Source organism: Poecilia reticulata, linkage group LG6 (assembly GCF_000633615.1).
Source record: "Poecilia reticulata strain Guanapo linkage group LG6, Guppy_female_1.0+MT, whole genome shotgun sequence".
In the NCBI taxonomy this organism is placed as follows: Eukaryota; Metazoa; Chordata; class Actinopteri; order Cyprinodontiformes; family Poeciliidae; genus Poecilia; species Poecilia reticulata.
In genome coordinates, this window is record NC_024336.1 from 2894131 (window position 1) to 2918690 (window position 24560).

The 24560-nt window shown below is 40.4% G+C and overlaps 2 protein-coding genes across 9 annotated transcripts in view; one reads left to right on the forward strand and one right to left on the reverse strand.

The window, feature by feature from the left end:
* znf143b (zinc finger protein 143b) overlaps positions 1–12682 on the reverse strand; it is a 16482-nt gene extending 3800 nt beyond the window's left edge. The window contains exons 1-15 of one of the 2 annotated variants that reach the window (XM_017305514.1): positions 12274–12682; positions 9122–9234; positions 8768–8956; positions 8525–8605; positions 7731–7927; positions 7510–7578; positions 7310–7426; positions 7062–7137; positions 6731–6856; positions 3425–3604; positions 3099–3326; positions 2854–2993; positions 2511–2663; positions 2050–2178; positions 8–160 (exon numbers count right to left, since the gene is read on the reverse strand). In XM_017305514.1, coding sequence (XP_017161003.1) covers positions 77–160; positions 2050–2178; positions 2511–2663; positions 2854–2993; positions 3099–3326; positions 3425–3604; positions 6731–6856; positions 7062–7137; positions 7310–7426; positions 7510–7578; positions 7731–7927; positions 8525–8605; positions 8768–8956; positions 9122–9234; positions 12274–12359 — 1968 coding nt within the window. In that variant the 5' untranslated portion in view covers positions 12360–12682 and the 3' untranslated portion in view covers positions 8–76. Of the gene's footprint in view, positions 1–7; positions 161–2049; positions 2179–2510; positions 2664–2853; positions 2994–3098; positions 3327–3424; positions 3605–6730; positions 6857–7061; positions 7138–7309; positions 7427–7509; positions 7579–7730; positions 7928–8524; positions 8606–8767; positions 8957–9121; positions 9235–10036; positions 12198–12273 lie in introns of those variants that run through there. The other variant, XM_008410837.2, reaches the window with a different exon arrangement.
* Positions 12683–14716: 2034 nt separating this feature from the next.
* On the forward strand, positions 14717–24506 carry lg6h11orf16 (linkage group 6 C11orf16 homolog). Of its 7 annotated transcripts, XR_001776739.1 has the most exons (9): positions 14717–15089; positions 15456–15626; positions 16264–16346; positions 16423–16562; positions 16646–16698; positions 16841–16929; positions 18819–19024; positions 19108–19307; positions 20723–21359. XR_001776739.1 is itself a non-coding variant. In XM_008410831.2 (7 exons), the coding sequence occupies exons 1-7, from the start codon at positions 14922–14924 to the stop codon at positions 17308–17310; spliced, it is 720 nt and encodes a 239-aa protein (XP_008409053.1). In that variant the 5' UTR covers positions 14725–14921; the 3' UTR covers positions 17311–18534. The 7 variants fall into 7 exon arrangements, 6 of the variants coding, with proteins under 6 accessions (XP_008409053.1, XP_017161021.1, XP_017161019.1 ...); XM_008410831.2 differs by lacking the exons at positions 18819–19024; positions 19108–19307; positions 20723–21359 and adding an exon at positions 17295–18534 and having other exon boundaries at positions 14725–15089; XM_017305532.1 differs by lacking the exons at positions 14717–15089; positions 15456–15626; positions 16264–16346; ... (1 more) ...; positions 16646–16698; positions 16841–16929 and adding exons at positions 21964–22183; positions 22416–22874; positions 23820–24506 and having other exon boundaries at positions 18932–19036; positions 20723–21294.
* Positions 24507–24560: the final 54 nt, after the last annotated feature.

The following is a 24560-nucleotide window of genomic DNA, read 5'->3' on the forward strand; positions in this document are numbered from 1 at the left end:
TATATATGTATATATATATAGTCCATTTGAAATGGTCTTGATCTTCATTCATTGTCCATGCGCAGTCGTCAGCCAATCAGTCGTCCAGGCCGGGGGTTTCTCCTTGCTGTATCCTGGAGGCTATTCTAATGGCTTCTTCCAGAGAAGGCTGATCGCTCAGCTACAAGGGGAAAAAAATGAATAAATCACTCACTTTAATTAATAACCGTTTAACTAATCGCTCCTAAAGATGCATCTTTTCCTCCGCTGTAAAGCGCAGTCACATGACGAAACAGGAAGACAAAAGGAAGCCGGTTTTAATTAGCATACCCCAAAGGGAACAAGGTGTTAATTAAAGAACAAAAGTTTTCAAAAGAAAACAAGTCATCAGACCTGCCTGCTTTGATCTAATCAAGCTGCCACCCCATGACCTTCAACAAGTTACTTTAACTAGTAACTAGTTACATTTACTTGAGTGATGTTTTATGGGGGTAAAAGGACTGTAAGGAGTTACTGCTCTTGAGTAATTGTATAATGAAGTATTGCTGCTCYCATTTGAGTAAAATTCCTGAATACACTGGACGTTGTGAATAACTTCACAGAAAGAAGAATGTGGCAGCTCTAGCCAAACGTTCACCAGACACACACACACACCTGCTGATTGTGTTAAAGGTTTATATTTAAAGAAATTGATTTAGAAACATTTTTCTCTTTCCTGACTTTGTTTTGTCGTTTTAGTAATGATGCGATTTATACGAATTATTTTCATTTTGGTCCTTAAAATACCAGAAAATGTCCAGATAACTTTATATTTTGGTCTGTCTGATGATGTAATTTTAAAATATTAAATTATTGATGTTTTGATCAGGTTCTTTAAACATAAGTCGACTTGTTACCAAAAATTGTTTGACTCTTACTTGAGTCACTTCCTGGAAGYATACTTAATGTTCTTATTTTTTTAATTCTCTTTGATAAGAAACAKAGTCCGTCCACAGGGGGGCAGCAGTGAGGTTACRCCTCCTGCAAGAAACTTTCAGCAAATATTTAATGAAGTGAAATCTGAAAAGAAGAATTACAATGTAGGACTAACAGAACTTCTGTCTCAACATCCATAAAGTAGTGACAACATCCATAAAGAAATGTGAACTTTGACCTCTTTTGTACTCTGTGTTGGGTTGAATCTGTCTTTTTTTTTTTTTTTTCAGACAAGGAACCAAGAGTCTCTCCAGCCTCTGCGAACGGTTTGAATGTGACCAGAAAGTGGCAAATTTGGAGAAACTCAGCAATGGCCACTGCAGTCAAGCCACCATGCTGTTGTCACAATTATCACTGAAGTGCTGAAATGTTTTCTCGACTTTGTCACAATCTCCAGAATGTCCCTAAATATCCGGGATGCTTCTGCAGCCTCGCCGTAGGGAAACAAACACTCCACGTTTTCAGAAACYATCACACAAACAAAATATGACATTTTGCATATTCCTTGATCACTAGGGCTGAAATTGATTATGTGATGCTGTCGTTGTTGCAAAATGATATTTTAAACTTTATGTGTGTAGAAAGATAAAAGAGACAGTGTGATCTTTTGTTTCTAGGAATCCATCGGCGTCTCATTACTTTATATCAGGACGAACCAAAAACAGCAGAGTTATTATAGCACTTTTTAAAAAATATATTTAAAATTGTTGGAAAGATTTCAGTTTCCAGATTGACTCTCTTTCCTATATTGCACATATATTTTTTAAATTAAAACAAACTTTTTTAGGCTGCTGTTCATACCAACACAATATGGCATTTCTAACAGGACAAACATGGACACATCTAGTTTATATCTGCCAAACAATGATGATTTCCATTCTGATTATTCATATTTTTTAAGAAAAATTTTGTTCAGACACATCATAATCCATTTTATTAATGCATTTGGTTGTAACTGGTTTTTATTTATGGTTTTTGGATGTTTAGTGTTATTGTGGAGAGTTAAAAKGCCTTCTAGTTGTTAAGTGTTAACAGGTGCATAGTTGTCTAGGTCATTACCCGGTTAGTTGTCTGGACTAGTGCTGGTTTACCAACCTGAACGGCGATGTGAGTGCCATTGGGCGTGGCCAGTAACGTGACCGGATGGAGATCCTCTTGGTCTTGGCTGTAGTTTGCTTCCTCCACAGTTTGGAACGACGCCATGTCGGGTGTCATGATGGCCACCTGAGGGCGACAAAAACGCGCTTTAGTGTTTTATTTCTACAGTCAACACTACTAGCATAGATGTTACACACAGCAACTCCATTTGTTTTTTGTTTTGTTTGTTTTCCACATTTTGTCCGCAATATAACCACAAATGATCAAACAGTTGTGAATGTTTGAAAACTGACCTGACACTAACATTTACTGCTATTTATTGAAGAGATGTTTAAAAGTAAAGAGTTCAGCCGCTGAAAAATGACAGTCTTTGTGAATCATTTCCAGGTGACTCACAAAGAAAAAACCCCAGAGAAACAGACAAACGTCAAAATGTTGGAGCCTCCATTTCTGTTTACCTGTTCGTCCGAGCCGTCGGTTGCCACCATGGTAACAGCGTGTGCGCCTTGCGTCGCCAGTTCGTGCGCTGGGATGGTTATGGTGGTGCCTTCTTGGGTTACCATGGTGATTGTGCCACCCATTGCTTGCAGGTCTTCTTCAGAGATGCTGACCTGATATGAAGAAAAAGACAGAAATCTACAGATATCAGCAGTTTCAGAACAGATGAAGAGTTGCTGAAATCTTTTACTGGTACGGTGAAAAGTATTCACTTCCCCTTGGATCTTCATATCTGGCAAATAATGATGCCGATGACTCCTTTATTGTTTTGGCAAATAATTCAATCCAAATCCAACAGCGTACCTGTTGCGTTCCATCTTCCTGCGTTACCAAGGCGACCTGCGGCTGACCGGACATGTCCGAGGAGTCCACTGGGATCGGTTCCGAGTCGTCCGTGTCCACCACAGCCGGTGTGTAGCTCACGTTTGGGTCGTCGATGGCATCTGAAACAAGTCAATTGGCGAATTAATTTCCACTGCCGATGACAAAAAAAAAAAAAATAAATAAAATAAAAGGAAAAGTGCAGCGGTCGGCACGGTGACGCGGACCTGCCGGTGGCTCGAAGTAGGCCTCCTGCTCCTCCTCGATGGGCTCAGAGTCGTTGTGCGTGGTGCGTTTGTGCATGGCGAGCGTGGAGATCTGCTTGTACGTCTTGCCGCAGTGGTTGCAGTTGTAGGGCTTGCAGGGCGTGTGAACCACATGGTGCTTATAGAGGCTGGAGTATTCGGTGAAACGCTTTTCACACCCGGGCACTGTGCAAACGTACGGCTTCTCTCCTGGAGAACAAAGCAATACGGTCAGCGGGAATGTTTTAGATCATGGATTGGAACATGCAGGTCCACCTGTGTGTGTGTGTGTGTGTGTGGACACACACCTGTGTGGATCCTCATGTGGTTCTTGTAGTTGGTGGCGCTGGCGAAGGAGCGACCACAGCTGGGCTCGGAGCAGTAGTACGGCCGCTCCCCCGTGTGTGTCCGGATGTGAACTTTGCGGATGTTGGACGTGGTGAAGGAGCGGCCGCAGCCCTCCACTGGGCACTTGAAGGGCTTCTCCCCTGAAAACCACAGAAGAAGAAAGAGATAACCATTACGTGACGAGTTACATCTCCGTTCAGTACGAAAGGCTTCTAAACCTGGAAGAAAGAAGCCTTGAAGGAAGTAGAAASGTATATTTAAAAAAAAGCTTTTATTAGTCCAACATTTCTGGCTGCTGAAAGCTTTTTATATTTCAAAATGGCCACGGATTATGAGGCGCCATTTGTATAAGAGTAGCAGTTACTTGGTCTGTTGYAAAAGAAAGAAAAAGGGGTTCAGTTTTCAAAATACATTTTCACCAGAGGATTCATTCATTTATAAACATCACAGTTTCAAATGAAATGTTTAGCCAGTAAGCTAAATATTTAGTTTGAAGTAGCATGGTGAAAATATGACTTTGAAAATTAACCCCCACTTTTTCCTCTCTTATTAGGCTAAATAACCACAGTCGCTGCAGTTTATTTTTTAAAGTGTAACTTCGTGAAGTGAACCCTGCAGCACAGAGGCATCAGGTTCATCACAGAAGCCATGTGTTCTTCCCTCCAGCATGCTGAGTGTTGTGGAACATTAACAAACCCCTTATGATGTTCCATCCAGTTTTTGCTGGTCTTGTTATTTTTAAAAAAGCCGTTGTATGTGACCAGAGGCTGTCAGTTTGGGATAAAATGTGATCGTTCGTATCACACACACTCCTCTGAAAGGATTCTTTGTTGTGAAGGCTGGAAGGCAGAAGCATCAGTTATCAGAAGGTAATTTAATTCCCTCCGAAAGAAACTGAGCAAATCTGAAGTAGATGATTTTGACCTCGTCCGAATGTCCTGGAGAGCTTGTTTAGTCAGCTAGAAGCTAATAAAAAAGGACCTGACTTTTATGTTTCTGATCAGTGAATCCAGATCAGTGGCAGATATGGCTACAGAGTAGAAGTGTGCTGATCGATCGGCCACCGATCATAATCGGCCGATTTCCGTGACAAAGTGTATGATCGGTGATCGCCGATCACGGTCTCTTGTTGCCGATCACACAAACTGATCACCTGCATCTCATTTCGSAACCTGCATGTGCAGCTGGTCTCCTCTTTCCTTCACACTGCGCAAACGTGCAGCAACAAATCCTAAGCGATGTGGAACTACAACGCACTGAGTGACTGGGAAAGTTTGCGTGTTGCGACGGAAAATTGAAGGACGTCAAAATGCATCAACACAACGAATCTAATATGGCATAAAAACAATACCATTCTTGACGGAGTTTGGCTACATCAAGGCTCACTGCAGTAAAAAAGACATGGAGGATCAGATAGCAGGTGAAGCAGCGCACAGCTACAAGCACTCACCTGGATTAGCATGACGGTCAGAAAGCTAAACAAATAACCCGSAAAATTATTTAAGTCTTCGAGCTGCGATGTAAGACGCTGGTTCTGCTCTCGCTGTTGAACCGCTGCTACGCGATACAGGTAGTAATATTTGACAGACGGAGCGCTGCTTCTGCTCCACCTGGTAGTGACTCTCACACCGAACCTCTGTTTAAAGCTGCAGCATGTAAGTTAAAAAAATACATGTTACATACGTATTAAAACTTTCGCTGTCCTAACATGAGACAGATAATCTCTGAAAAAATAATCGATCTCCTCCCTGTTCTGCATAATTACTCCGCTAAGTCAGAAACAGCCAATCAGAACTAGCAGTAATCAGCTAGCCGCCATGCTATCAGGAGTTTTCATTCAGTAACTCAGGATTGTTTATTGTAATGGAACCTGTATTTGCCTTTGAATGTTAAGTTTTATACTTGAATTTTTTGGCAATGTTGAGAGGTTTTATTTTGACTCTTTGCATTATTTAGCCTCTTCAGAGCCTTCATATGTTATCAGTCTGTTACAGATAGTATTACTGATAGCAGTACAATTTGCACAATGCCCGTTTTGTTTTGTTCTTGGAAAAAGTTATTAAAAACAAGATTTTGTCTAAATTAAGGTGAATTCATGGTTCCTTTTTCCACATAATGTAACCGGTAGTGTTTATGATAAAAAAAATAATAATTATGCGATCGGTATCGGTAATCGGTCGTGATCGGAATCGGCAGGAAAAAACCTGATAAGCACATCTCTATTACAGAGTGAAGAAAACTCAAAAGTTCCTTCAGATTACTGCTTCATCCCATGACGTACATGTGCTTTTTTACAGCTGAAAGATTCTGACTGATTGATCCACTTGCAGTCTCAACCCTCCACTCTTCTTCTAGTGAGGTATTACGAAGCAAAGATGGCGGCCGCAGCACGGCGATGGTGGTGGGATCGCATCACCCTTCAGCCAAATCTGGCACAGATGACTTGCTGAGGACTGGGAACAATGACTGTCCTTGCATTTAAAGGAGCATGCATAAACAGATTATCCTTGAGGGAAATCCCTCACAGGGGAAGAAAAGCTGCGGGTCCCTTTGATTCAGCAACCCCAGCAACATTATCTGAATGCTAACATGGTCTTGTGTGATGCGTAAGGGTCATTCTAGGTAAATACAACCTAAACAAACCCTTGTGTTTATCACTAGGGGGAGGAAAAATGACTTATGGTCTTTTACCAAAGACAAAAGAGAAACCCTACAATGGCTAAAATCTGACGCCACTGCATTTTAGTTTACATTTCATAAAGAGGGAAGCTGATCTCAGTGTCGTCTTCTGAGGTTTTCATGGCGTTTCCTTCAGTGGTTTGAACAGTAACAAAATAGATCAGGCTCAGTTTATTATATTCTACTGGATCTGTCTGAAGAGATTTTACTGCAGCGACAGAAAGACACTGAGCTTGAACTGACACGCATCTGCCGCGTTTAACCCATTTTCAGTAAGATAACTGGTGCTCCATGATAGTAGACCTAACTGATAATATTTTCTGCTAAAACTTTAATCATGAGCTATATTTTCTCTACTTTTACACATATTTTAAAATAGTAAAACCCTATACTAAATCTGTTTTATATTGCAGATAAATAATAACTGTCAGGTCACTGCAGGAAGGCTAGAAACAAATATTTCAGATGGAACAAAATTTTGTGTTGGCAGGTCAAACATTTCAATAACCAGAGATCAGAAAATGACATAAATTATATTAAAATAAGAATTATTATTATTCTTGTTCTATGAGGTTCTGATTCTGTACCTGTGTGAGTCCTTGTGTGTTTCTGAAGGTCTCCGGAGGTTTTAAAAGACTTGCAGCAGTTCATCTCCTGACATCTGTATGGCTTTTCCCCTGTATGCGTCCGCGAGTGACTCTTCAGTCCGTAACCTTAAATTTCCACAGACAGAAACAGTTAGGGGAGCTTTTTTCCTGGTGAATTCTTCATCTGTTTGTAACAACTGAAAAACATTCCATTACAAATGCTTAGTTCGGATTGCAATACACAAAACTAAAACAAACATTGATACATTAAAATGTAAATATAAAATAAACAAAAAAGAATGTAAAAAAATAATCAAATTTAATCAGCCACCTGTTGCAAACTTCTTTCCGCAGCCCCGGTATTCGCAGACGTAAGGTTTATCACCAGTGTGCGAGCGCTCGTGGACCTGCAGGGTGTCAACAGAAAACTCTTTAAAACAAAATGGCTGACAGACAAATGCACTTTTCCACAACATGCTGCAAGAATACAGCCTTTTAAAATTAGAACACCTAGAAGCGAGAACATTTTTTGGTACTAAAATTAATTTGTATCCACTGAAACGCAGGAGTGAAGCGAACCTTCAGGTGGTGGGCGGTGGTGTAGAGCTTTCCACAGCCTTCGTATTCGCAGCGGAAAGATTTTTCTCCGACGTTTGTCACTCTTGGTTGCCTGTTGTCTTGACCCTGCAGCACAATCTGAAGACGTGACGCACAAATCAGAATGGAAATCAAACTTCAACTAAGAGGTGAACAGAAAGAAAAACACAAAGTTACTCTACCCTCATGTGGACACCACTGTCTGTTTCCACTCTGCCAAACGACCCCAAGGGGTTTTCCACGTTCTCCACCTAAAGGAAGACAACAGGACATTCACATACATTTCATGCTTTTTCTTTAAATACATGAACGCATAGAAAGTTAACGGAAGGAAACAACGCAGAGAAAGAATGCTGCGTTAGGTAAACTGCAGTCACAGCAGTAGCATGAAACGGTCCGTCACCTTGGTGCCGTAGTGTTCGAGTACACTGATGGTTTCTGGGTCGATGGCCGTGGCCTCGGCCTGCAGGTCTGCAATGGTGCCGTCAGCCTGGATGGCCAGGATGGTGTTGGACTGAGGCATGTGTACCGTGTGCTGGATGTAGGCGGTGCTTCCATCCTCTAGCTGGACCTCCTGCAAGCCGCTCTGGTCATATGTTTCTACACAGAGACAGGAGGCAGGGTTGGATAAACACCAGCCCAATGAGGAACCAGTTTTCCAGTACTGGCACCATTAACTAAAAAGTTAGCTGCGCTAACCCTTAAGCATTATCATTAACGTTAGCTGAATGCTAAAGCAAAAGACCAACATTGTACATAGCAAAAGATAATGTTAAAGAGCAACACCAACACAGTATTTAATCAAGCTAATGATAAAGCTCAATACCAACACAGTATTTATCAGAAGCTGATGCTAAAATGCTATATCAACACAGTATTTGGACGCCTGAGAAAATTAATTTAGGGTAAGCTAACTGCGCTAAACTTTTTCAAAGTTAGCAAAAGGGCTTAGGCGCTACATAACAAATTAGCTCCACTAATAGCATGTTAGCGGAAGTGTGCCCACCGCTGTACAACAACATTTCTCAGAAGCAGTTAAGGTTTTTTAGGGATTTTTGAAAAAGATGAGACTCTTTCCCCATCAGAGTAGAAGCCCTGGTTTTAAGGTACCAGATGACTGAACAGTTTTGCTACAACTCATCCCAAGAGGAAAACTGCTGTTTTTCAAGCTTTCTACTGACAAAGAGCAGTGTTAACCTTTGGGTGTGTGAATGTAGGCAGTTGTTCCATCTTCCAACTGGACAGCCTGGCCGTCTTCCAGCTGTAAACTCTCTCCTCCTGCAGCACACATTTAGACAACCGTCACTTCCACCATTTTAGAGATTCCATTGTTGCACAGCAGACACACTACTACATGTCTACTATACACCAAAACAACAACCTTATATAATAAAGCACAGTGGTGATCTATCTAATAAGAAGTCAGGGTTTGTATTGTACCTGTTTTAGGCATGGACACATGGTGGACATAGGCAGCTGAGCCGTCCTCCAGCTGGATCACCTGACCATCCATGATCTGTCCATCAGAGAAGGATGCTTTGGACTCGTGCTGGATGTACGCAGTGGAACCGTCTGCAAGAGTGACAGCCTGCAGGCTCACTGTGTCCATGTTCTCCATCTGATCACCATCTGGGAAGTTAGTTTGAAAGTTAAGAGTTGTCTTTGTCTTCTAAGATGCAAGTGGACAATCTTCTGTTATTATAGTTTCTGGAAATGTTTTTAGAGGGTTTTCTTTACTGTTGTTATAGCAGTTTATGGTACAAGCGTCAACCTACAAACAGTCTGGGAGCTCACCTGCCACCGTCACAGCCTCCGTCAGACAGAGCGTGACCGGCTGCCCGTCTGCATCGTGAAACTCGGACATTCCCTGGGAGTCCCGGTTGATCTGGGCCAAGAGCATGCTGCAGCTGGTGGGGCGACAAACAGAGATGATTTAGCCCCGGCGCCCACAAGTCAGCAAACACCAACACTGAAACTCCACCAGAAATCTGAGCAAGTGATCCGTCTTTAAAACCTCAGTTTATCAGATATCAGGAATATTTGGATCGTAAAATATAAAACTAAAATAGTCTGGCCTGGTTTATGTAGTTTGACGTATGTGTCGGAACCAATTCAGACATATTCATCTGCAGAGTTTAAAGACGCAGTAGGGTTGGGCAACACCACTTAATAATGAAATCTCCTGAATTTTTTTTTCCCCTCACTTTTCTAAAAAAAGATATTAAAAATGACAGAAAATATTTTCAAAAAGTGGCTTTTGCTTCAGTCATCCCTTCTGTGAGCTGAGCATCAGGGCCAGGCTATGAGAGGTTTTGTTTAATTATGAGAACATAGTCAGAATATTAGCAAAATGAGGACGCAATTTTACCTCAAAAATGTCTTAGAATTATGAAAAAAATGTTTTAATAAAAAAAGCTTCGAGCGTTATCAAGATCTTTCTTTGAAACAGATTTAGTCGTTTCCTCAGTTGTTTCAAAGTCCTGCTGCTGGTAATCATTTGATGCTGACGTGTTCAGATTTGAAGAATTAACTTATCCGTGAAACTGATACCAAAATATAACTTCACAAGAGGCTCAACATTCCTCATTAAATTTTTTGTGATGGAGTTCTCATAAAATTATTATGTCATTTTCCTAATGTTACAAATTTATTCTGGTAAAATTATTAATTTAATCTCGCAATTAAAAGTAAAAATTAAAAAAATCTTACCCTGGCCCTAATGTTCCACCATATAGTTGACCTGAGGCAGCTGCTTATTGATGGGTCTTATAAATAGAGCCGGTAGTAATAATAGAGCCGGGTTTTTTGTTGCTTTTTTTGGGGGGGTCAAAAAGATTGATTTTAGAGCAACTTCTTCCAATATGGACTCTCCCAATATGGCACATAGTTTCACTTCATGTTACAATCGGTCATCATAAAAATTTTGTATTAGAAGAAATCTGACTTTGTAATTCAACACCTTGAAATTTGATCTCCGTCTCTTTAAATAAGAAGCTCCTGCTCTTTCTGAAAGTCCGCCTTCAGGAAGTCATCCTTGATTAACCCCTTAAACTTTTTACAAGTGTTGCACTGAGAATAATGAGCTACTTCTCATTGTACGCAGTTTCACCAGGTGTTTGCTAATTGCTGCTGGCTAGTCTGAAGGAGCTGAGTCAGAAACTGCAGATCTGAGAAGGAGCTACGTCCTCAAAGGCAGAATTAGGTCCACTCAGATGTTTTGTACAGGTGGATGGTTGCCGTGGAGATTAAAAAATTTATCAAACATGCATGCAAGAATCGAGGCAGCACTCGAGGTATGTTTTTGATGAGGGAATACAATACTATAACATGATGTAAAGCTCAAAAGTCAATTGAACATAATACTGCCCCTTTTAGCACTAAGAAAACAAAGGAAGTCATCACTGGTGGATCATAAGTTACTGAAAATAAATGGAAGATTTATCACAATTCGTGTTCCTGTGAACAAACGCATCAGAAGATCTCACTTGGATAAACAAACCATCTGATCAGGAAACCACAACAGCATGTTTCACTTCCCGAGAGCTTCCAGGAAGATCAACCTGCCACAACATCTGCTGGTGACCTTCCATCGCTGCTCCACTCAATATTTATTCCAAAGTAAAGTATTTTTCTTGTCCAGTCTGTATGTAGCATTCATTTTATGTTTACAGTTATCTTCCTATTCACTAAATAAGACCTTCACAGAACAACTGTATTTGTTTGAATGTATTAGTGTTTAAATTAAACACGTATGGATTATATTCCTGGGGGTATCAAAGTACAGACGGCTGAAAACCAATAAACATCACTTTTTAAGATCTTTATTTTAAAAAATTTAAAAAACCTAAAGGATATTAAAGGACTATGGGTCATTTATGCTGGACTATTTCATAAGCCACATTAAGTCTGTTATGTGCCAAAATGTTAAGTTCAAGGAATATGAGTATTTATTTGTTATGCACAAATTAAATGACTTGCTTTCTGTCAGGGAATATGTTGTTAAAAAAAATTGTAAATTAAAAATTTGCTGTCAGCAGACGTTACTCAGAAGTGTTTGGCATTTAATGAACTTTTACCAACACTTAAAACAATTAACAACGCTTTGCATCACAAAACAAGAACGTAAATAGCCATGGGCTCGCTTCTGTTCTTTATTCTGGGAAAAAATGGCACCTTAGTGCAGTGAGGGAATGGTTCTGGAGAAACTAATAGTGGGAAACGTAGCTGCTAAAAGTAACAGAACCTGGGACAAGTGGGGGAAATGTAACGGGGCCACATAATCAGCCAGTCACCCCTGTTGTGTTTTTGGCGCTTGTTGGTTTACAGCTTTCAGCTGGTTAGCTACAGCTATGACTTGCATTATTTTCCCTTTTAATTACACATTATACAAAACAAAATGTTAGAATGAGTCTACTTCGGGAGATGTCGGTCGAATATTAAAAGCGGCCAACTATGCTAAATATTCAAACACTTCCCTGCTCCACCCGTAGGACCGATATGTCAAACGGGGTAAGCTAACTAGTTAGCTGTAGAGCTAACGATGCAGCTAAGTACGCCAAGCGCTGCTGACACGACTTTTTTCTAGCGGTGGAGAGCAAATGTTTCCTGAAAGCTGTGGTCGATACGACCGCTTTTGTTATTCTGAGCTACTTCGTGATGTCTAAACAGACCATGTGTGGCAGATAGAGCCAAGCTAGCTCTCCCTAATAAGCTTCCAGCCTAGTTTAACCAACTAGCTACAGAGACGGAAACAAGACCCAGGAATCCATGAGCTAATTAATGATATAAGCATTTTTGCTCGCTACATTTCTATTCGTTTTTTTTCAATTTCAAAGTATTTCTCCCAATTCCTGTCGACTCCCATCCCACAGCCTGTCACTCCCACTAGCAACAGCGATGGCTGTGGGAATAATGCACACTGGGTAAAAACCAATTTATATACTAACCTCTGAAAATTTCCAACAATTCCTCCTGTTCGACCACCATGCAACAGTGCAGGAAACGACCAGCGACGTTCACAAACCAGGAACATGTATGACCCATTGTTGTCCCGCCTATTCTTCTACCATGGGATATGATTGGTTATTTGTTTGTGAAGTAAATTCCTATTGGTCCTACAAGGCGCCGCTCAGCCTCGGAGTAGTCATTCAGCCTCCCGGGCCCCTAGCAGGCGCCATTCCGCGCCGGTTTTCGTATTGTCTCAAGCTTTCCAGTTTCACTGCGCCCTGCCGTCGCGGAAAATAAATATTTAAGCTTTCAAACGAGATCACGGAAAGCCAACTCAGTGGATTCCTAGCTACGGTGCGCCGCAAACTGCACTTAAAATGCTGCTTTTGCCGCATAAACATGGACGTGTGCGCAGGTTTATCGGCATCCATGTTGAAAACAAGGTCGTGTGGGAAAAAATGGGGGAATGTGGGCAATGCAGTGAAAAGAGACTCAGTGGAATAATGTGTCCATGGATTTGAAACACGGCAATATCGAGAAAAGATGCATTGCATGAACGGTAACCTGGGTTTAAACAACTAAAGCACCCATAAACTGGTCAAGCAAGAGTATAACTTTTTCAACAATTTCATTGTTCTCAAGTAAAAGTAGAATTTTTGCAGAACATCTGTTTTAAGATTTCAAAAATAATGCCATCAGAAAGACCAAGATGCAGATTTCTGCCCAGGTCCCTCTTGAAAATGAGATCTATATCTCAATGGGGTTTTACCTGGTTAAAAAAAGAAAATAAAAAAAAAAGTCTGGTAATCTTAAGACTAAAATAAAAAAAGAAGAAAGAAATTCAAAGAAACACCATAACTACAAAAGTAAAAGTAGGTCATATGTATGTTAGAACAGGATTAAATACTGTCAGTGACAATACTACTTTATTTTCTTGTAATGCCCTTCACAAACAACAACAGCTGCAACAAAGTGCTGTACAGATAAAATGCAAACATTTAAAATGTGGGTGGAACAAAACAAATTGACTCAAAAAAGCAAGATCAAGAAAAAGCTAAAACAGAAGTAAAACCAAAAGTCTCAAGGTATTTCAAGAGCCATAAAAATGCATTTTAAAGAGGGTTTTAAAAGAGAACAATAAAGGGGCACTTCTTTAATGCAATGGGAAATTGTTCAGTAATTTGGGAACTATAGCAACTGGAAACTATCTGCTTTAAGTGACAATGGGTCCAATATCAGTGGATGGCTTACAAGAAAAACACCATCACGTCTGTTGTTTTGTCATTGAAATTTAAGAAGCTTACGGCCATCCAGGCTTTAATGTCTTCTAGACAACTGTAGTGGCTTAATCAAAAAGGGCTCCAGCATGTATATCTGACTGTCATCTGCATAACAATGAAAGTAGATCCCATGTTTTCTAAGTATTGAAGCCAAAGGAAGCAAATAAAGGGAAAAGAGCAGGGGACTAAGGACTGAACCCTGTGGAACTCCATAAAATAGAAGAGCAGAGGAAGATTCAAAATGATCTCTTCTTAAAGACGGTTCTGTCTTAACAGATAAAACCTAAACCATTTTAATGAGGTACCACTGAAAACCAGTTGGAGCTGTAAACTATATAATAAAATATTGTTGTCCACTGTGTCAAAATCAGCGGACTAGCCAAGCGGAATAAGAACATATTCACCAGAATCCTTTGCTATAACATGTCACTAAAATCTCTTACTAAAGCAGATTTTGAATTTTAAACTACACTAAAAAAACCATGATGGTTTGGTCTTCTACAAAGGGTTTGACCTGAGAAAGTACAGCTTTTTTTGCATGTTAGAAATAAAAAGCAGCTTCAAGATAGTTTGTTCCAGAATTGTGGTTAAAACATATTTGTTCTTAATTTGGTGAACTTACACTGATTAGAATACCTGGAAATGTTACTCCAGGAAGAGTTGTGATACTTCATAAAGTAGGAAATATTACAAAAGCGCTCCTCTGTTAACCATTTAGCAATGTTTTTACACTGAGAAGTAGCTCTTATGCAGTTCCACCAGGCGTTTGCTAATTACTGCTGGCTAGTCTGAAGGAGCTGAGTGGGGGACCAGAAGGAGAGGGTTGCTATGGGATGCAGAAGTTTGGAAGCCTGAAACTGTGGCTCTGAGGAGGGGCTTCATCCTCCAAGGTCCACCAAGACGTTTTGCACAGCTGAATGGTTGCCATGGGAGATTAAAGGATTTCTCAAACATGCAAAAAAGAACCAAAGCAACACTTCAAGGATGTTTTGATGAGAAAATAACATTATAACATTATATAATGTAAAGTTTAAAAAAAGTCAAGTTCACATAATGCTATCTGTGTTTTGTTTGTTTTTGACGCAGCATGAATTACAAAGTAAAAATATGCGGTGTTGTACGATTTATTTCGAAGTTTCGGAGCAGAAATCATATCTCACACAGTCTGACTTCACCGCCTGGGTCGCCCTCACGATGGAGGTCCTCCCCCCTCCTCCTGGACGAGACGACGTAGTGCCTCGGGGTTTTCCTCGGCTCGGCCACAGGCGGGAGGAGAAGGGGCAGGAAGAGCTCGCGCGCCGCGCACAAACAAACACAGCTGCGTGCTGCCTCGCGCTCGGCGCTCACGCGCAGCCTCCTCCACCGTCATGTTTACCGGGATGCGGGCGGAGAACCGGAGCAGCTCGGAGGTCCTGGATGCCGCGGCGCTGAGGCAGCAGAGGAGGCTGAAACAAGCCATCCAGTTCCTGCACAGAGATTCAGCCGACCTGCTGCCTTTGGATGGACTGAAGAAACTCGGGACATCCAAGCAGGGAGTGAGCGTCTTTTTACAGGCCTCTGGTTATACGGAGCACCTTACAATGACTGCAATATTCATCACAACTGACTGATTATTGTTGTTCGTATACATTTAGGGTTGTTACGTAATCAGTCTGATAATAATGTAATAATTACATTATTATGGCAAAAATGATGTAGAGTATTAAAAATAATGTAGATTATTTTTTGCCTAATCTACATGGCAAAACTATTTTTAGTTAGGCTATATGGGTGTATGTTATTTTAGCCAACACTCTCTGAAGTCTTTTCAACGTAACAATAAGCTAAAGAGACACTTTTTTTTTAACATTTCTAATATTGCGATTTATTTGAATTTGAGCTGGGATTTGTTTCTGGTGCAGCAGCCGCACAACATTCTCCAGAAGAGGCTGCTGGAGGCCAAGCTGTCCCAGGGCAGGATCGACACACAGGGGGTGACCCCGAACAGCAGAGGGCGGCAGCCGAGCTGTTGGCGGTTTTCAAACGACAACACGGAAGAGGCAGAAGAAGACCTGATCTATGTGGCCTGTAAAGTGTGTGGAGTCTGAACTGAATCTTTAAAAGAATGCAACTATTCACACTCCTTTAGCATTTTTCCCTGACATTTTGTCACTTAGCAAAATGTTGAAGGGATTTTATTGGGATTTAAGGTGTCCAAACACGTAGTGGAAGGAAAATGAAGGAAAACCACAATGGACCGTGGGCTGCACAGTGGACCAGTTGGAAAGGTTCTGAGTTTGAATCCCAGCATGGGGTCTTAATGCATGAGGTCTGGATGGAGGGTTCTCTCCGGGTACTCTGGCTTCCTGGTACAGTTCAAAAAACATGACTGGTTGATTAACCAGTAACTTGAAATTGCCTGTAGGTATGAATTTGTGTGTGTGTGTGTGTGTGTGTGTGTGTGTGTGTGTGTGTGTGTGTGTGTGTCTTTTGTGTTGCTTTGTGATGGACAGGAGTTCATCGCCCACCCCAATAAAATACCTTGAAGTTTGTAGTTGCAACGAGACAAAATGAGGAAAAGTTCCAGGGGTATGAACCCTTTTGCCTGTGATCGTAGCATAAACGAATCCTATTTTCATTATTATACGTATTAACTGTTGACCTTTTTCTGCTCCTGTTGCTGCAGTGATTATTTTCCTCCCTCTAGCCGCCTTCTTGTCCTTGTTACAGTGTTTCGGACAGGAAGTCCCAGTGCTGATTGACACAGGCTGTAGCATGAATCTGATGTCTTCATCAACTGTGGATAGCTTAGGGTGAGTAGAATTAAAAAAACCCATTGTCATCAAGGAACAAGTTAAAACACTTGCATACATTTTCTTCCTTCCGAAGACTGAAAGTGCTTGTCGAGGAGAACAAAATGGACCCAGATGGGTTTCCGTTTCAACGTAGACTTTGCAGTGACGGATGCATCAGGGAGCTCAGCCTGAACATTGGAGGGCTTCGAATAATGTCTTCCTTCTTTATAGTGGGTGAGGAAAAGAACAATGTAGTGAAAAGTGAAAACATAATAGTGTTTGTCATAAAATTGTTGTCTACTCATATATATTTTCAGAGAGCACCAAGCCACTCTTGTCTCTGGGCAGCAAGACTTTAAAATCATTCAAGGTGAATCACTACTTGCTCTTGATAATCATCGCTCTAGTGCTGTTGGTATAACACTCAATGGTACAAGTCAATTCAATGAATTAATGCACATAAATCATTGTTATGACATATTTTCTTACGTGTACTGTGATCTGTGTTGCAGTGCGTAATTGATACTGATAAGCAGATGTTGGTGTTCGGGACTACCACAAGGGAGCAAGTTGAATTTGTTAAAAAGCCACCAAGTGAAAGGTCAGACTGACATTTTATGTCTTCGTTGTTTTTGCCAAGACTCGTAACAGACTTCTGAACTCAATCTGTTCATATTTACAGTTACTGTGAACAGATGAATGACTGCAATAGCTCTCAAAATCCACAGCGCACAATTCAACTAGTTGTTGGATATAGTTGTATTTCCTTATAGAAGAGAAAAGTAGATTTTTAAACTGACAAAACGAAAACGTTTTAACTGAGTTTTCATCAAAACTCAGTTCATACACTTTAGTTTGTTGAGTTTGTTTTTATTTATAGGTAAATAAAAATGTAGTAATAAAGCAAGAGAAACAAACTTGCTGCAAATCATAGCTACATTTTATGTACTTGTCCTTTTCTTGCAGTGTCCTGGATTATTGATCTTCCTGGCTCAACACAGACACACATGCACATGAAAAAGCAGTACTTATATAGTTTGATGACAACAATATGGCCACTAAAGGTACATAATCAGCATTGGAGGACTTTTATTGAGTTTTTCCTGGTAAAACAGGAAAAAGTAAAGTTGGGTATTTAGTAAAGTTGCTGTCAAACTTAAATACTAGCACCCAAACAAATGCTAATAACACCTTCTGGAACAATGTCAAAGTATACACCCTATCTACGCTCTTGTCAACTTCAACAGCCCGGTGTCACTACCAAGAACTTTAAGTGGCATAAAGGACTCACTCCCACTTTGCTGTTTATTTATTGTGAAGAAGAGACAGATAATTTCATAAAGACACTACCGTTTGCACATGAAGCACATGTTATGTAGCTCTGGCTCTTGGGTTGGCCTGATGTGTGTCTTGTACAAGTTGTTCCCTACTGTGTGTTCAATGCTGGCAGATACAAGAAGGTGTAGTGATGTTGTTTTTGTAATTCTTATGCAGATGTGATTTATACCTTGTGTTATATAAATAGGTGGGTTTTTTCTTCTCTTTTGTCAAAACCAGTGTTCTATAGTCATTGTTTATTACTTAGCACAATGTGTTGCGTACAGATTAGGTAGACAATTGTGATTAAAATTATTGTGACTGACAGACATATTGTTTTTCTCAACATCTGCAGCTTTATTGCTGCGAGATGGGTTGGGTTTCTACTTAATGTTCTGACATTAAGTCAAACATTAAGTGAACTTTGGTTCAACAATAAGCATTTTATGAATTGTCAGAAAAACACTGGGCTTCTTAAAAGTAGTGAAAAAATGAATTCAGAATTAACATTATTGGCCAAGATTCTACGCACAAACAAGCAATGTGACTTCAGTTTCAAACACAAACTATTTAACCTTTTGAGGACATGAAAAAGAAATTTACTTCATCTCACCTGATCGGTCTTCAAAGGAATGAAGAATCAATGCACTTTATAAGCAGAAGTAGAAATGTTTGTGGGGAAATGAGGGATTTCTGTCAATCTGAAGACTTTTGATCACGACTGTAAATCTTTTATATTTTATAATGWGGTAAAGTATTTTTTCTAGGTCTAGGTTGTATTTGTATTGTGTTCACTACCTACTAATCTTTACAAAAGGTATGCTGTAACACATGGCTGCAGCCAAAGTACAGTAAGGATCAAGTCAAAATAAATCTATACCAGATTTTCTATGTTTTTGTGTGAATTCTTTTTAAAGAAATGTTTTACAATAATTTAGAATATGTGTTCCAATGAGGTTTGTTTGTGATATAAAAATGGATAAAAATACCTTTAATTAAGCCCATTTTTACATATTAAAAATACTTTTCATTGGTTTTTATGTAATACTTTAATCTTAATTGTTGAGCTTTTATTGATTGAAAGCAGAAAATCACCATAATTAACAGAAATACTCTTGAAAACATCAGTCTGTAAATGTTACACTTCTAAGGAGTAATGCTGAAACTTTACAGAGGTGCAAAAGCTCCAGCATGGGTTACTCCACTGCGTGTTGGATTGGTTACCATGGTGAACCTAACATGGCAGTATAGTTTGGTAACACACCCCTGTCTGCTGACTGACGAGTGAACAGCCAATACCGGGAAGTTCTCCAAGGAAACCAGCGTCAACAGAGAGATGAACCTGCAGTCTGATTGGAAACAACACAAGCTTGGGCAAAGTACTTTCTAGGGTAGTCTTGTTTGGTTTTTTTTGTTTATTTTTTTCAGATTTAATAAGTTTTGTTCCATTTCAACTTGATAGATTGACATGGACAAAATCAAGTTAGAGACCGATCTGGTCCAGGTGCTTACTGGCAACCCGGGATGCAACGTCACTTACGTTCTGGACGTCTCTGAGAGGGCAAGAGCTGTCCTGGGATCAGTGAAACGCCTGCTCATCCAGACTCTGCTGGCCAAAGCTTCTCTGGCAGACTCCCTGTCATAGTCAGATTCTCAAACATGGTGAGGATACACTAAAAATCTAGAAAAAACATGGAATGATGCTGCTAGATTATGTGTTTTGATGTTCTGAGTGGATACATCTGTACAATAGTGCCGTACACTTCCATGTCAGAAGGTTACACGTTGTTCCATTATTCTCAAAGTAACATGAAAAAGAAAGATTGCAATTTGTAAATGTACTTCCCAATGAAGGGCTTAGTATTTGTGACATGACCCATGGTTGGATGAAACTAAAACTGAAGGTTGTCATGGTGAACACTGTTACATTTGGAGGAAAGAGTGTGAAGGGTAAAAGACATGTAAACGCCATTCCAACTCTGAAGTTAGCATGTGACGTTTTGCTGAAGGAGGGACTGGTGCACTTCACAATATAGCATCACGAGTAAAGTACTTTATATATATATATATATATATATTGAAGCAAAAATTGAAGACAAAAGCTGGGAATATTTTGGCAAATATGGGTCTTCCAAATGAACATTAACTCTAAGCATAATGCCAAATTAATTACTAACTGACTTAAGGAGAACAAAGTCAATATTTTGGTGTGACCATCACAAAACCCTCATCTTGGTGCCATAGAAAGTCTTTGGGCAGAGTTGAAAAGGTGAAAAGGCATTCTACAAGCCTAACTGAGTTACTCCAGTTTGTTCCAACAAACTATTGTGGAAAGCTTGTGGAAGGATACGCTGAACCTATGACCCAGTCATACTGTAAGGCAGTTCTACCAAACATTAAGAAAATGTATGTAAACTTCTGACTTAAAGAAAGAAAAAAAATCTCAGTTGATTTCGCTCAATCTGGTATTTAGTAAATATAAAACATGTTGGTTATCGATTGTGCTGACTCTTAAAAGTTTTACATTTTGCCCAATCGCTAATGTTTGGCGTATGTAATGCACCAGTTTGATGCTTTGAAGCTTACCAGAAAATGCCTGCGCTGTAAACAGCCATCCAAAGAAAGAAGTGCCGAGCCGAAATACACTCTGCTAAAACTAAAGGAAGGCTATAATTCTAAAACAGAGCAGAAAATCAACATCATCTTTCACCACTTCTTGTATTTGCTGATTGACCAGGATTAGATTCTACCGGAGGAATCAAACTCAATGCGAGAAAGCCCAGAAAGCACTGAAGTAAGATGAGAATGAGCGGAATTGCATAGGAAGGCAATACCCAAGCTACAACTGACCTGAAACATAAAAAGTTTAGTTTGATTTATTGTCAGTAATAAAAGGTTATGTGTCATTTTATATTGCGTATGTAAGTATTTAGTATCTGGTGACACACCTGTGTGAATTACGCTAAAACCACTGGAGGTTGTATGTTGCATTACCACAAGGATCCCCAAGATATCCTTTGATTTCCACTTGTTCTATATAATATATCAGTTAGTTCCTTTGTTTTTATCCTTTCCAGGTGCACTGCTGGTCCTTGCACATGCTTCCTTGTCTTCCCAACACCGTGTTCACAGCTCTTCCCTGGGTTCACTCCATCAGCTGCAGCCCCAGCAGACACCTACTCGCTGCCTTGAAAGCGGCTCTCTCTGACCCGGCGTGCCACGCCGTTCACCTGCTCTGCACCGACCTCCCGGAGCAGCCGGGGCTCTTACTCAGATTCCTGTCAGCCCTGGCGACCTGCAGGCCCGTAAATGTTTTCTACCTTCAGGGACCCAGCAGAGGGCTGGAGAGGTCCACCAGAGACTACCTGCTGTGTCTGAGCCAGGCCAACAGAGGGAGCTGCTACCTGATCATGTTTGATTTGGAGGGCAATTTAGAGAAGGTGGGGAAGTTTTTTTGTTGGTACAAAACGCAAATGAATAAAGAAGTCCTCTTCCGGAATGATTACACCACTGAAACTGCTTCTGTGAATTCTATATGCTGTGTGGTCCAGCGGTGGCCGGGTCGGAGTTCTTCCCAGGCCACASGGTGTTGGCCAGGAGACAGGCGGACGGCCTTTTCTACCCCGGCTCTGTGATCCAGGAAGTTCAGGTGGACTCGTGCTAGTATTTGAATAATAAGGCAACAATAATAAAAGTAAAAATAAATTTAAAAAAATGACTTTTCAGTATTTTCTGAATTTCAAATGTCGAACATTTTCGACTTTGACAGCAAAGAAATGTCAAAGTTTTTTCTAGAAAATTTCTGAAATAAAAAATGTTTTAGTTTATTTTTGGTGGAAACTTACTCCTTCCGTTTTCTATCTACAATGGCTCGAATAAGCCTTCATAGCGACTCTAAAGTGGAAAAATGTTCAACTCCGTATATGTTCAGCTAATATACACAGACGTGCTCACGTCTGTGTATATTAATTATAATTCGAACTTTCACGTGCGAATTTCGCTGGTTGCTAGGTTTAGAGAAGCCCGAGCTAATGTCGCTCATCGCGTAAGTTCCATAGGAAATGAATTAAGAGGGAGTGTGTATAGGTCAAGTTTAAAGTTTGTAGTTAGAATTATAAATGCAAAGCTCTTTATATCTTCCTATACCAAGTTTCTAGCCAAATGTTCTGGCAGATGTAAGAATGTTAACCCTAACCCCATTTCTTGCAAAACAGTGGCAACATAATAAAATATTTCTAATTCTTCAACCTGTTGTAGAAGTCTCAAGTCTACTGGGTTTATATTTTGATTGAAATTTTCTTCCCACATGCAAACTCAGGGCAGCAAGGGACTTTGGGTAGTTGAGTTTGACCATGGAGGCAGTGCTGGTTTTGGCACTGCCTCCTCCCAGCGTGAACTGGTTTGCTCACTCGACCTGGTCGTGGACAGCAGAGGTCATAACCACCGGCTGGTACCTGGGGATTTTGTCCTGTCGCCATGGGAATCAGATCTGAGGAGATACGGTCCGGGTCGAGTGGTGGCAGTCGCATCTCACAGAGGTACTTTAAAACAGCATACATCCTTCTAGTTTCTTATCTGTTCTTCTAGATGGATTGCTTTTCTTTCAGACAGTTTCTACTCAAGTAATTACACAATAATGTCCAGAAATAAAATTTTTCACATAAGAACAGGTTAGAAAAAAGCAAAAACAATAACTGTGAAATGGAAATGTGGTGAAGAAGCAATGTGGTCATCCTAGGACGTCAATTTGCTTTGTTTTTTTTCCTGCAGCCGATGTCGTGGCTGACTTCCAGGTGCTGATGTGGAACAGCTCTGTGTCTCTGGTTCCTGACAGCCTGGTTTTGCCAGTTTCATTATATCATTATTTCAGACTTGTGAGGCAGCTCCAGATCCCAGCTCCAGCTTTTGGACGATGCAGCAGCCAGGTCTGCAGCAAGTCTCCATGCCCTATCCGGAGGCCTTACACGCACTGCTGCCAGTCCACACACACCCAGCTGCCCTGCGTGGTTTCCACCAGCTGTAGGTGCGGCCTGGAAGAGTCGGGTCACTTTAACACGGATGAATTTGTCAGGAATGGACACTCTGAGACACCGTCCCCACCATCGACATTGCCAACCATAGAAGAAAACACTTCAAACTCCCCCGAAGCAAAGCTTTGGAGCAAACGACAGCGTCCTCCTTGGAGGTACTGGAGGAGAACTGGACCAGAACCTCAGCACAAACAACCAGGTAAGAAACAGACACTGTTTGATGTTGAAATCTGGCCCTACCAATGCATCTGAATAAAAGCTGCTTCATTAGTATTAGCTCATCACTAACGGCTACAATTGAAACTAGAAGTTTTCTTGCACTGAAGTTAAATCAGTCTATACTTCTCTTGTTTTTAGGCCAGTCAGAGTGACTGTTTTTCTGTTTTTCTGTTTGCTAAATTCCGCAACGAGAGAAGGAGTATGTCCGATAATGATTTATTAATGTCTTTACATGTAGGGTTTGGATACATTTCCTCAGTATTTTGGTAGCAATGCCTTTGCTACCAAAGCCATTGGTCTTCACAAAGTCCTTGACTTTAATTCTGGTGTCTTTTTCCACATTTGGGACCAAAAGGCGTCTGTCTGTCTGTCTGTCTCTGTGGAACAGAGCCCGTCTCCTCCCTGAGCGGTATGACGGATGACGTTGTCATCATGTCTGTACTTCTGTATACTTGTTTGAACGAGGCGCCTTCAAGCATCAGATGAACCAGACTGATGGAGCGCCACGATTCTCTTCCTGACATCTTGGCTGATTTCTTTTCATGTCAAACCAGAAAGTAGCGAGTTCCAGGTGATCCTCCAATCAACTCAATGTGACAGTCAACCTATCAGAAGTTTCCATTATCATCTGGGCTTCCCCTCATTGTTCTTAAGAGAGTAATTATTCTGTATGTAAATTTCAGATTTTGAATACATTAATAAAAACAAATCTCTGACATTATTTCTCTCATTATTGTGGGATTTAGCAATTAGAAATAATTTTGGTAATCCTAATTTGATCTAACTTCAAGTAGTGAAAGAAGGGTGTCTTTTGTAAGCCTCTGCTTTCAACTGCTTGTTGTATTTGAGATTACACATTTACACAAAATAACATTGAGTTGTGGAAAGCTACATATTAAAATATTACATGTATCTTTATTCCCAGGAAGTGAAGTGAACAGGACGACGTCACAACGCTCCAGCCTCGCTGTCCCACAGATCAGCAGCTCACCAAACCACAGCTCCCTGTTTCAGTCGCTTCCTGACGCCAACGCAAAAAACATGAACATCAGAGATGTTTTTGGAACGGCCAGCTTCAAGCCTCGACCACCTGCACAGCGCCAGTCCTTCTCTGCTGGCAAAGCCACTCTTATCCTTACGTGATAATGGTATAAATGTGTGAAAAGATATTAAGTTTACTCTTTTATTGCAGCAGCGTGATSTCACACTGATAAACGGATTCAGATGGAGGAAAAAGATGTTAATTGGTTCAGAATAAAATTTGTTTCACCAGTTAATTGCATCCCTAACAATTCCTGTAAAAGCAAGTGATGCAATTTAAAATATTTACTCTTTAAAATYGACTAGCTTAACTTTATTGGTTAAAAAATACTGTTTCCTTATAAACATAAATATGATGTGACCCAGAGGCCCATTTCTATTAGCTGTTGTTCAAAATAGTAAAGATTAGAGATTTCGCTTCATTTTTACTAATCACTATAATTCAGGGATAAAAAAATAAAAAAAAAGACACCTGCTCATTAACTTACACGATACCAACTTGCCAGCTGGTTGTTTGGGAGTCATACTAGCAAAAACTTTTTTGTTGTTGTACCGTCACAAACATAATCTACAGAGGCTTGTGTTTTAGTCAAATGAAATAAAAACTGAGCTTTTCTGTATCATA